Genomic DNA, 12,941 nt, shown 5'->3' with positions numbered 1-12,941 from the left:
TTCCTCTGGAAGCTTCATCTCAGCGGGGTGCCCTACTGTGTGGGGTGTCAGTCTGCCCCTACTGGGGGGTGCCTCCCAGTTAGGCTACTTGGGGGTCAGGGACCCACTTGAGGAGGCAGTCTGTCCGTTCTCAGATCTCAAACTCCATGCTGGGAGAACCACTACTCTCTTCAAAGCTGTCAGACAGGGACATTTAAGTCTGCAGAGGTTTCTGCTGCCTTTTGTTCAACTATGCCCTGCTCCCAGAGGTGGAGTCTACAGAGGCAGGCAGGCCTCCTTGAGCTGTGGTGGGCTCCTTCCAGTTCGAGTTTCCCGGCTGCTTTGTTTACCTACTCAAGCCTCAGCAATGGCGGGCACCCCTCCCCCAGCCTCGCTGCCACCTTGCAGTTGGATCTCAGACTGCTGTGCTAGCAGTGAGTGAGGCTCCGTGGGCGGGCGTTAGACCCTCCCAGCCAGGCGTGGGATATAATCTCCTGGTGTGCCATTTGCTAAGGCCGTTGGAAAAGCGCAGTATTAGGGTGGGAGTGACCCGATTTTCCAGGTGCTGTCTGTCACAGCGTCCCTTGGCTAGGAAAGGGAATTCCCTGACCCCTTGTACTTCCCGGGTGAGGCGATGCCTCGCCCTGCGTCAGCTCACACTCGGTGGGCTGCACCCACTGTCCTGCACCCACTGTCCAACAAGCCCCAGTGAGATGAACCCGCTACCACAGTTGGAAATGCAGAAATCACCCGTCTTCTGTGTCACTCATGCTGGGAGCTGTAGACTGGAGCTGTTCCTATTCAGCCATCTTGGAACTGCCTCCTTTTTTTTTTTTTTTGAGACAGAGTCTCGCTCTGTTGCCCAGGCTGTAGTGGCACGGGCAACAGAGCGAGACTAGATAGTGGCACGATCTCGGCTCACTGCAACCTCTGCCTTCCCAGGTTCAAGCAGTTCTCCTGCCTCAGCCTCCTGAGTAGCTGGGATTACAGGCACCCGCCACCACGCCTGGCCAATTTTTGTAGTTTTATTAGAGATGGGGTTTCACCATTTTGGCTAGGCTGGTCTTGAACTCCTGACCTCAGGTGATCCACCCACCTCGGCCTCCCAAAGTGCTGGGATTACAGGCGCCCGGCAAGAAGTTGAACCAAAAAATATCCATATCCGTCACTGGATAACTATATTATAGGTAGATATATATTTATATAGATAGATACACATATAGTTATCTCTGAGTTTTTCTTACAAAAATGGTGATATGCTACACATACCATCTGTACCTTGCCTTTTTCTCCTACTAAACAATGTATAGATATAGGTACAGATAGATATGTATACACACATGTGATTATGTATAATACAGACTATATCTGGGAAGATATTCAGGAAATGGATAACAGTGCTTGTCTCTAGAGAGGGAACTGAGATACCTCAGTACAGGGAGAAAGAGGTAGGAGGGAGATTTATTTGTTGTTCATGGTAAACCTTCTGCGACCAATATATGTGTTACTGATCTAAACTTTTTTCATTTTAATAATTAGTGGCAGCTAGTTTTTAAGCATATCATAGGTGGCTCTGAATTCATTTTTATTTTCCTTTCCTGCTTAGAAAAGTAGAAAAGAACAGAAGAACTGTCCAAGTGAACAATCTCTCATAGCATTTCAATATCTTGAAACAATCCCAAATACAGCCTCTTGGAATATTATCTTTCTGTATGGTCTTGTTGTATATATCACATGAGCCTGAGGTGAGGTTTCTTTTTCTGTGGTTGTAGTGCCAGGGGTTTACAGAGGTTTTGAGTGTGACTGACTTTTGGTTTGCATTTCATTCTCAGCAGCAGCTACCTGCTGGTACTGAGCTTTTCTGCCCGCTACTAAACAGATGGTCTCATGTTGGCTGCCCTAACTATGAAATCACCAGAAACTCTGCAGTATTAAGCTGTCAAAGAACCCATCTGCCCTAAGCAGCTGTCCAGGCATTTGCCTGTCTGGATGCTGGAAACCTCAGTATAACTCCAATTGCAGGCATTAAAATTTCTTATTTTTCCTGTTCTCTTTCTGTGGATGAAAGCCAGAAATCAATGCCATCTGCTGCTTGTTCTTCTTTAATATCTGCTTAATTAAAGGAGCACTGTTACTGGATTTAACTGAACATTCGACCAGCTACTCAGTTGTAGTTTGTGTATGTTCTTTTTAACTCACACTTAGAGCCGTGGGGGACCCACACCGATAAGCAGGCCAGCAGTTGGTGGCTGCACATTGCTGTCACTGCCAACGCAGTACAGGTGAGGAGCCGGGGAGGTGAGGCCTCAGGACAAGAGGTGAAAGAAGCAGAGGATGGGGCCACCTCCCAAAGGTCTCAGCACCTGGCACTCCCCGTCCAGCACGGCTGCTGCTCACGCCTTCTGCTGCTCCTGCAGTGAGGCTCCTCTGCCCCGACCCTGAATACCCATTTCCGTGGCCCTTGATCTGTGTTCCCAGACTGCTCTCTTTGAATGCCTGGCCACTATAAATCTAGTTTATATTCCATAAGCAAAATAAAGGTATGCCATGTCAATTGCCAGCTATGGTTGATTAAATTTTGGTCCATCAAATTTAGGGTATTTGAGCTATTTAAAATAATCATTGAAGGCACCTGATTTATGGGAGACAGAAAAGTGAGTGGCCACAGTTCACTCTCTTCTGCCTTCCAGTAGAGATACACATGAAAACACAGGAAGCAAAGCCAGCTTTCTATAGTGCTGGAAACTAGAAATATGACTCAATCCTGGACCTACCGAGAGGGGCGTCCTTCACCCCTGCTCATGTATCGCCTCACCAGGTCTTCCCTGACTGTCCTATGGAGAATAGCAATTCACCCTGTCCCACCACTCCCTGTCCTCAAATCCCCCTAATCTTTCCCCATGGGTGTCATCTCCACCTGACATGCTGTATCTTTACTTGTGTGTTGTATATATTCCAACTGGAATACAAGCTTTATGTAAGCAGAGACTTTATTTATATTGTTCCCTGCAGTTTCCCTAGTGCCCAAAACAGTGCCTGGCACACAGAAGGTTCCCTGTAAATAACTGTTGGATATGGATTGTTAAACAGAATTGCTTACTGATAGGCCCCACTCGTGGTGGGATGCTTCTAGCCCTTCCTACTGATAGATGCACCTTGCCCACCAGAAGATGTTAACTCAATCCTTCTCCTGTGTGAAAGAAAGGAAAAATTCTTCTAATAGTTTCCTTCCCTTTATGAATACCTCTTTTCCTTTTTTTATTTTTCTAACTGATACAATGATTATACATATTTATGGGATACAGTGATATTTTGATACCTGTATACAAGGTGTGATGATCAAATCAAGGTAATTAGCATATCTGTCACCTCAGACATTTATCATTTCATTAGGAACATTGAAAATCCTCTCTTCTAGCTATTTGAAAATATACAATAAATTGTTAATTGTGACCGATTATAGATAGGATTACAGATACAGGGTTCTATATTCAGCCTGCAGTGCTAGAGAACACTAGAACTCATTCCTTCTATCTGGCTGTAATTTTATATCCGTTAACCAACCTCTGGCTATCCCTGCCACTTGCCAGCCCTCGTACCACCATATGAATGTCTCTTTTCTTGACTGATTCCAGGATTACAGCTCTAAGCAATGTAATACATGTGGGACAGAAGGGAGGAGGCATTTCAAGATATTAAATCAGCAACTAAAAGGGCTGTGGGCTGGAAGAGCCATGAGTATGCTGAATGCTGCGGGCTGCAGCTTTCCATTCACTTTTCTTTAACAACTACAGAATTAGAAATAATTTCAGACTCTCCTTGTCAGTGAGCTGACAAGGAAGCAGGATGTAGGAATTCCTGCTCAGATCAGCAGTTTCATAATAAGCAGAAGACTTTGAAACCACAACTAGAGTCTGCACACCAGCCAGCTCTCCAGCTTAAAAACTGATAAATGATTTTGGCTACAAACAGGTGGGCTGTAAGAAGGAGCCCCGAAAAACCCATATGCCCCTTTATGTAAGAAACCAAAACTACATAGATGTCTCCTTAGTTGGGAGGCCTATAAAGGAAGATATTAACAGTAAGAGAGATATAGATATTATAAGACTTGAAAAGCCTATTTCTGAAAAGGCCAATAACATAAAATTTATATTACAGAAACCATCTGCTTATACTCTGCATAAAATTCAAGAAAGCATAGGTTCTACATAAACAGGCCCAAGATTACATGGCAGACTGAGACGAAGAGTGTGCTGGCTGAGAAACAAACAAAAGTATTCAATTATTTGAATGAATTAAGGAAAGATATTTTAAAATGTAAATCAACATTAAAATCTGAAAGTGGCACAGTTGATATTGAAGAAAATAGAATTGATGTGAAAGGAAAGTTTGAAGTCTCTCAGTGTGCAGAATTTACTGTTATAATGGGCATCATGTTATCTTTCTTAGCAATACACAAAATAAGGGTACATCTTACAGAGACAGCATCTTATATTCAATAAAGTATGGTAATTTAAAACATACAAAAAGAAAATGTGTCTGTACTGAATGCACCTTTTCTGAAGCTCCAGAGAACTTACTTTGTTATCATGATGACCTTTTTTAATTTCAAGGGTTAACTATATATATATGTGTATAATTTTCCAGCTTAAAAGCTGAGAAATGATTTTGGCTACAAACAAGTGGGCTACAAGAAGGAGCCCCGAAGAGTCCATATGCCCCTTTATGTAAGAACACCAAGACTGGTGTCCTTTTAATATATATAACTTTTTTTTTTTTTTTTTTTTTTGAGACGGAGTCTCACACTGTTGCCCGGGCTGGAGTGCAGTGGCACGATCTCGGCTCACTGCAACCTGTGCCTGCCAAGTTCACGCAATTCTCCTGCCTCCGCCTCCCAGGTAGCTGGGATTACAGGCATGCGCCACTGCGCCCGGCTAGTTTTTTGTATTTTTAGTAGAGACGGGGTTTCACTATGTTGGCCAGACTGGTCTCGAACTCCTGACCTCATGATCCGCCCACCTCAACCTCCCAAAGTGCTGGGATTACAGGCATGAGCCACCGTGCCCAGCCAATATATATAACTCTTAATATATATAACTCTCCTTTTATATATAATTATGTATATAGTTAATCCTTGAAATTACAAAGTATGTATTAAAGACACAGACCTGGGAGTGGAATGAGATTCTCTTACAAAGGAACAAAAATTAGGATTCCCTCCATCTTCTGTACTGCAGCAGTAAATGCTAGAATCCTGTGGAGCAACATCTTTAGTCTTCTAAGGAGAAAAGGTTAGAGAGCAAAAATTACATGCCCAACCAAGTTGTCATTTGTGTTTATCAGGCAGATGAGCCTCAGAAAGCCTGCTACTGGGGCTCTTTGGAAGAGAAACAGCTATGATCCAGGAGTCAAATGCTGTCACAGTCTCCATCTCTCATCTTCACATCTCTTGTCTTACCAGCTTCACTCTCCTGTAATGGTGGCTTCCACATGGCTGGAAACTCTATATCTCCTCTTCCAGCTTTGCCACCAGTGGGAAATCAAAAGAAAGTTCCCTGGGCTATTGTCCTAAAACCCACTGTTCCCACTGACTCCATAACTGTGGCCAGAATAATGATTGTCATGGCATGGGTAAGACGCCTACCCCAGTGACAGTCACTTTGGCCAAAGAAGTGGTGTCTTCCAAGAACATGGAAGTCTCCAGGAAAACCTGAGGAAGAGCATGTTTTGGAACAGAGCGAGACAGAGTGGGGTGGTAGTGACTGGGGACAAAGTGTACAGGGCCAGCATTTCCCGAAAGGAGCGGAAGTGATACACGGTCTTGGGCAAGAAAAACAAATGGTATCACATTGTTTTTAATTGCAAAAACATAACAAACCATATAAAAGTTCATCAAAACAAACAGGGTTAAATACGTCATGGTATTTCCATAAAATTGAGAAGCATGCAGCCATGAAAAAGCCAATGACAGTCTTTCTTTATCAGGGCTCCTTAAAGTGTGGGCTCCATTCTGCATTAGAATCACCTGAAGGTGTTTTTTCCAAAAAGCAGCTCCCCGGGCCCATCCCAGGCCCTCTAAATCAGACTCTCCAGGAACCTACATTCCTCGTAAGCTACCCAGGTGATCCCTATGCTGAAGCTTGACAGCCACTGGTTTCATGAACTGACATAGAAAATGGCCAGAAGGAGCACATCATGTTTTGGCATGGCCAATTTGCTGATGCCATTGTGATGAAAGCGGGTTTTTTTTTTTAATGAAATCACCAAAGATTCATGTTTTTGAAATTGCTGACAAGTGCAAAAGAAACATTCCCTACTGCCCCAGTGAATACAGGTGGGGTGGAAAGAGGGCTGAGGCTCAGAGAAAAGGGGTAAAAAAGGAATGGAGAGTAGAAATGGGTGAAGGATTACAAAGAAATCACACAGAACCAGGATCCTGTTTACCACATCCAGTTGTCCTAGACAGAGCCGCCTGTCATTCCAAGCAATGGTTTTTAATTACCCTAAGAAGTTCACAGTGAGGGCCCACCTGCCCACTTCCAGCTAGGAATCCCCACCTGCGAAGAGCAGGCTTCCACATAATGAACTTAACCTATTTATATACACTCAGCCCACCTGCTCTACACAAAAGAGTGCAGAGAGAAATCTTAAAAGGTTTTCAGTGTGACTAAGCTGGGAAAAATCAAACAGTGTTAAAATGTAACAGCTGTTGTGTACTGTGAGCAGTCTACTGACTTTCCATCTCTCCCTGTGCGCTGTGCCCATCTGCACTGAGAAGCAGCTGCCCTTGGGCAAAGCTCACCAAGAGGATGTGCAGGGGCACAGTCATCCTCAGCTTTACCTGCTTTGATGACAGGAGATTTTCTGGGGATTTTTGTGCAGATCAAAGATTCTTATTTGCTTTGTGACATGTTCATCATTGCCTTTTATGCTGAAAGACTGAATCCAAAAATACTGGAAAACTCATCTTTTCAGCATTTCCACGGCTAGCTATTGTACCTGTGGAGTAATCATATTACTTTTTAAAGGCCATAGCTCTAAACTTCACAATATATGTTAAAACAGAGATCTTCCTGTGAGGTATTCATGAATTCATCAAATGATTAGTGAATAATACCCTGGTTCGTGCTGTCTGTTGGAATTTTTTTCTAAATTGAATGTCAGATATAACTCTTCAACTTAATGCGATTTTTAAAAAGCTCTCTTAATGTGTTTATTTCAGGTCTTAGCAGCTATACTGGAATCAGGAGTTTGTATAAGCATAATATAGTCAGTGAAGTGTTTTATCTGCGACAAACACTGTTCGGTTTTTATACCATCATTCAGCATGCATTCACTGAGCACCCATCACAGGTCAGGCTACGGGTGGTAGGAGGGATACCAAGAAGAACCCTGCAGTCCTTTCCGTTCAAACAACTCTTAATCCCATGAAAAGACAGCATGTACATTATACTGCCCAGTACGTACTATAATAAAACCATGGACAAAGGCCATGGAAACACAGGGGATAAACCAGCCCCCTTTGCCTGCCAGAGTCAGGAGATCCCTGGCAGAGCAAATGATCACCCAGTTGGGTCTTCAAGTCTAGTTGGAGGTTATCAGCTTGGGGATGAGGTGAGATTTTCCCCAGAGAAGGGAGCAGAATATGCAGAAACTTGGTGGAGCTGGTACATTGGGAGAATTGGATGATTGCAGGGGACGAAAGGGGCTGTAGCAAGAAATGAGACTGGAAAAGTAAGTAGAAGCTTATAAAAGCCCATGCCAATGAATTTGTGTAGCAGGACGAGCCACAGACAAGAACCCCTCAGACACCGAGTTGTAGAAGGAAAGGGCTTTTTTCAGCTGACAGCATCGGCAGACTCACGTCTCCAAAAACCAAGCTTCCCGAGTGAGCAATTCCTGTCCGTTTTAAGGGCTCACAACTCTAAGGGGGCCCACGTGAGAGGGTCGTGATCGATTGAGCAAGCATGGGGTACGTGACTGGGGGCTGCGTGCACCGGTAATTAGAATGGAACAGGACAGGGATGTTCACGATGCTTTTCCATGCAATGTCTGGAATCCATAGATAACACAAGCAGTCAGGTCAGGGGCTGATCTTTAACTACCAGGCCCAGGGCACAGTGCTGGGCCATCTGCCTGTGGATTACATTTCTGCCTTTTAGTTTTTACTTCTTTCTTTGGAGGCAGAAATTAGGCATAAGACAATATGAGGGGTGGTCTCCTCCCTTATTTGAACTTTAACATATAAGTAATGGGGAGAAATAAATATAAAAATATAAAACTGCCCAACAAGACAAAGCCTGATGACACAGCTATCGCCTTGCCCGGACATGCTCAAGAATGCAAAATAATTGTTCACTTAAGGGAAGTGGGAACTTGAGGAACACTAGTTGATATGTAATACATCTGTGGGCCCCACATGCCAAAAAAGTTAATTGAACAGAGAAAGAGCTAGCAAGAGAGACGTTACAAAGGCAGATATGAGAAACCTCAGTAATAAAACCAGGAATCAAAAATCGTCATGGAGTAAAAACTATAACAAAATTCTTTAGCTTTTGTAGCTCCCCTGAAATTTGTTATTTTGCCACCCCTATAGTAATTAGCAATAAAAATCCCTAGCATGAGAAGGACCTAGATTTTTGCCTTCAGGGACAGCAAGGAAGCAAGAAGTTAAAGAAGCTTCCTCCTGTTCTACAGCCATTCATAGGGGGAGAAGATTCTCAAGGGACAGTATGAATGATGGTAATGTTAAATTGGGGAGGAGGCGGAGCTTGGGTGTGGGAGCATTTATTGTTTGGTCTGTCCAGTAACCCCTTCTTCTGGGACTTTCCTCTCCCCTGTCACACTTCTGCATGGTCCGACGAGAAGCACCACATCCTTACATCACCCTACTCCCTGGCAAGAGCTGACTATAGGGCACAGGTAGTATCTGACCCAACCTGGACCGCTTTCCCTATCCCTCAAGATTTTTGGGCTTTGGATCAGAGAAGACTTATAACTCATTGACTCTCCTATGCATGGAGGCAAAACGCTTGGGAGCTGTGGCTCACCATGTTTCCAAAGGTGAGAAGTTGGGTTCAGTAAGAGAGAACAGCATAGAGCATAGCGAACCCACGGGGAGCAGCAGGACTCGAGGTGAAGCAGGACCTGAAACATCCAAGCCCCAGGTCTGCCTCCGCAGGAGGCCAGCCACCTTGTAGCCATCAGACTATATGCCCTTTGTTGATTTTGTGTGACCTGAAACAGGCCAATTTGTCAAAATCCAGTTCACAAATGTGCACATGGTTGACACTGTTTTACTATACACTTGGATATTGTTGGGAGGATGAATTTTATTCTCTTGGTGAGGCAGTGGGGTGCCACAAGTTTTGGGGTTTTTTGTTTTTGTTTTTGTGTTTTCGAGACAAAGTTTTGCTCTGTCACCCAGACTGGAGTGCAGTGGTGCAATCTCGGCTCACTACAACCTCCACCTCCTGAGTTCAAGCAATTCTCCTGCCTCAGCCTCCCAAGTAGCTGGGACTACAGGCGTGTGCCACCAAGCCCAGCTAATTTTTTAGTAGAGATGGGGTTTCACCACATTGGCCAGGCTGGTCTTAAACTCCTGGCCTCAAGAGATCCAACTGCCTCAGCTTCCCAAAGTGCTGGGATTACAGGCTGAGCAACCATGCCCAGCCTTTGCCACAGTTTTTTAAATGGATTTTTAAAATTAGTTCACCAGAAGTCAGTTTGCCCAATACCAATTCATGGAACTTTTAAAAATTTGTGAAGTTACCAAAAACTAGTCTTGAAAAAAATCCTTGAATATGTCCCTTCTAACAGGTGTTTAATACATGTTCAGGGTGAAAAAAAAAACTAAGGCTCTTGGGTTGGGTTAGTCTTTTTAAGTGGAGCAGAAAAAAATGGACTTCACTCAAATGTACAGGTATGCTGTTTGGAGTTTATTTTGAACAATCAGGAAGGACATCCCTCTGTCAGATGCTTCCAAACAGCTAGCAAGCACGTGTGTCTTTTATCAGGCATCGTGCTCTTAAAGGGACTCCTCCCAGATAGCAGTGCCAGATACTAGGGTTTGACTATCAGAAACAAGCAACCTACACTTCAGGTCATGCAGATCCACATTTTTCCTGAAAGGTCGCTCTACACACTTTCCAACCAGCAGCTATCAAAATCCACAGATTTTAGCATTTCCTATGGGGACTTTAGCTTATCCTAAATTTTGAAATCCTCTTTGTTATTTTCCATTTGATATTTAGCTTTCTTCTATCAAATTTGCCAGATGACTAATTATCTAATTTACCAAATTTATAGATTTACCAAAAATGTGTTTCTTTTGACTTTTTATAAAGTGTACAATTCAGCTAGGTGAGTTGGCAATTAATAGTTTTTGAGGATTTCTACAAAGTTCTAATTGATTGCTTTTCATTTTGTTTTCATAACAACAGTTTAAGGAATGGTCCGTTTGTTTCTGGCCCTGCTGCTGCAGCTGGAAGTAGCTGGAACAGAGGAGAGAAGGGAAGAAAGGAGAGTCTGTGCCCAGTGCATCTGGGCTGCCAATCCCACAGGGAAGGGAGGCTGAAGAGCAGAGGGAGGGGAAGACTAGGGGGCCAAGAAGGGGTAGGCTGGAGGGTGAGAGAGGCTGAAGACCCAAGAACCCCAGGTATTCACAGCCCCCATTGACCCTGCTAATTCGTCCAACAAAAATTGGATAAACAAAAGTCAGCCTTGTTCAATATGCAAATGTGGTAAATTTGGCAAACTAGTCATTCAGCAGATGACCTTTGGTGAATTCACCATTTGGCAAGTGACTTTTTTTTTTTGAAAACGGAGTTTCACTCTTGTCACCCAGGCTGGAGTGCAGTGATGTGATCTTGGCTCACTGCAACCTCCACCTCCCGGGTTCAAGCAATTCTTCTGCCTCTACCTCCCGAGTAGCTGGAATTACAGGTGCCCACCACCACACCTGGCTAATTTTTGTATTTTTAGTAGAGACGGGATTTCACCATGTTGGCCAGCCTGGTCTCAAACCCCTGACCTCAAGTGTTCCGCTCACCTCAGGTTCCCAAAGTGCTGGGATTACAGGTGCAAGCTGCCACCCCTGGCCTGGCAAGTTACTTTTTAATCAATGAATTGCCCTAGTTCATAACAACTTCTCCTTTTTGCTTAAGTCATTATGAATTGAGTTTCTGTCACTTGCATCCAACAGAGTCCTAACCTAATGAGTCTTGGAAAAACTAGTAACAAAAATGAGAGAGGAGCACTGCTTGTTGTTACAAGGGTAGGACAAACATGTTTAGAGAAAATGGTATCATGTTAAAGAAACTTGTTTTCATCATACCCATCAAGAAATTAGTTTTTGAAACTAAGAACAAGCATCAAGAGGGAATTTAAAGCCCAACTAGGAAAAGAGGACTGCTGGATGCTTTATTAATTCACACCTCCAGGCCAGATGACTCACATCCTGAGACACTGGAAAGCATTTTGATAGGAACCCCCATTCACTCTCAGAAATCTTTGAGCAGTCATGGAGAGTGGAAAAGGGCCAAGAGACTGAAGGCAGGCAAAGGTTTTCCTTGTTGTGCAAACGTGAACACAGATGCAAAAATTATAATTATTGTTGAACCTGACACAAATTTTCAGCAAAATTCTAAAATCATCATAGTTTATACATACTTAAAGAAAAAAAGCAACAAAAGAAAGCATAAGTTCAGTGAGAAGAAATTGGGTAAAACTAACAATTTTTCTTAAACAATGACTTGAATGAAGACATACTTACAAATTTTGCAAATAAGAAAAACCCAGGAAGCGGCTGGGCGCAGTGGCTCATGCCTGTAATCCCAGCACTTTGGGAGCCCAAGGCAGGCAGATCACGAGATCAGGAGATGGAGACCATCCTGGCGAACACTGTGAAACCCCACCTCTACTGAAAATACAAAAAAATTAGCCGGGCGTGGTGGCGGACGCCTATAGTCCCAGCTACTCAGGAGGCTGAGGCAGGAGAATGGCGTGAAACCCGGGGGTAGAGCTTGCAGGGAGCAGAGATTGCGCCACTGCACTCCAGCCTGGGTGACAGAGCGAGACTCGTCTCAAAAAAAAAGAAAAACCCAGGAAGGTTAACTTGTATTTTGATGACAGGTTAGGATTCGAAGTCTCTTGACAGACTAGAATAATGAGAGGAAACCACACAACTATATAAATGTAAAATTCTGCCTTTGGGTTCAGAATGTCATTAGCACACATAGGGAGTAGGAAAGCCTCTGGGCCCATTCGGTCCCCAAGATGCTAAAATTTGTGATTCTTTCAGTCATAGGCGACACTAGAGTGGAGATAAGAAACCACCAGAGAGGAGAGGAAGAGATCACTCTTTCAGATTAATTTTTCCCCCTGAATTTTCTTTTTTTTTTTTTTTTTTTTGTCCTCCAGGCTGGAATGCAGTGGTGCGATTTCGGCTCACTGCAAGCTCCGCCTCCCGGGTTCACGCCATTCTCCTGCCTCAGCCTCCCGAGTAGCTGGGACTACAGGCGCCCGCCACCGCGCCCAGCTAATTTTTGTATTTTTAGTGGAGACGCGGTTTCACCGTGTTAGCCAGGATGGTCTCAATCTCCTGACCTCGTGATCCGCCCGTCTCGGCCTCCCAAAGTGCTGGGATTACAGGTGTGCGCCACCGCGCCCAGCCCCCCTGTATTTTCAGAGGGTAAGGAACATAATATTTTCTGGAGCTTAGAACACGGACAAAGGCTCAGCAAACGAATTCCTATGGTTTGCTCAGGTGTTTCCCTATGGCATGCATTCCTTACCAGATCCTCTGCAAATCCCAGACTTCTGTATTTAATGAGGAAAGGTTTGTTCGATTGAATTCAAAGACCATCCTCTAACCTTTCTTAAAAAGGTAATAGCAATTGCTTCCTTTAACTTCTCTTTCACACGTAGAGAAATTATTCCAAGCCTCCTTTTCTTCAGTAGTT

General features: G+C 43.9%; 1 protein-coding gene across 5 annotated transcripts in view; it reads left to right on the top strand.

Moving 5' to 3' along the window:
- LOC105485184 (myosin ID) overlaps positions 1-12,941 on the top strand; it is a 378,692-nt gene that overhangs the window by 273,669 nt on the left and 92,082 nt on the right. Inside the window, exon 22 of one of the 5 annotated variants that reach the window (XM_071082692.1) lies at positions 4,138-4,689. The exons of the other annotated variants lie outside the window; for them this stretch is intronic. Within the exon in view, the coding sequence (XP_070938793.1) occupies positions 4,138-4,180 (43 nt within the window). The 3' untranslated portion in view covers positions 4,181-4,689. Of the gene's footprint in view, positions 1-4,137; positions 4,690-12,941 lie in introns of those variants that run through there. 5 annotated transcript variants of the gene reach the window in all.

The sequence above is a fragment of the Macaca nemestrina genome, chromosome 17 (assembly GCF_043159975.1).
Source record: "Macaca nemestrina isolate mMacNem1 chromosome 17, mMacNem.hap1, whole genome shotgun sequence".
Lineage (NCBI taxonomy): Eukaryota > Metazoa > Chordata > Mammalia > Primates > Cercopithecidae > Macaca > Macaca nemestrina.
The sequence above is the reverse complement of the archived record's forward strand: the minus strand, read 5'-3'. Positions and strand labels throughout refer to the sequence as shown.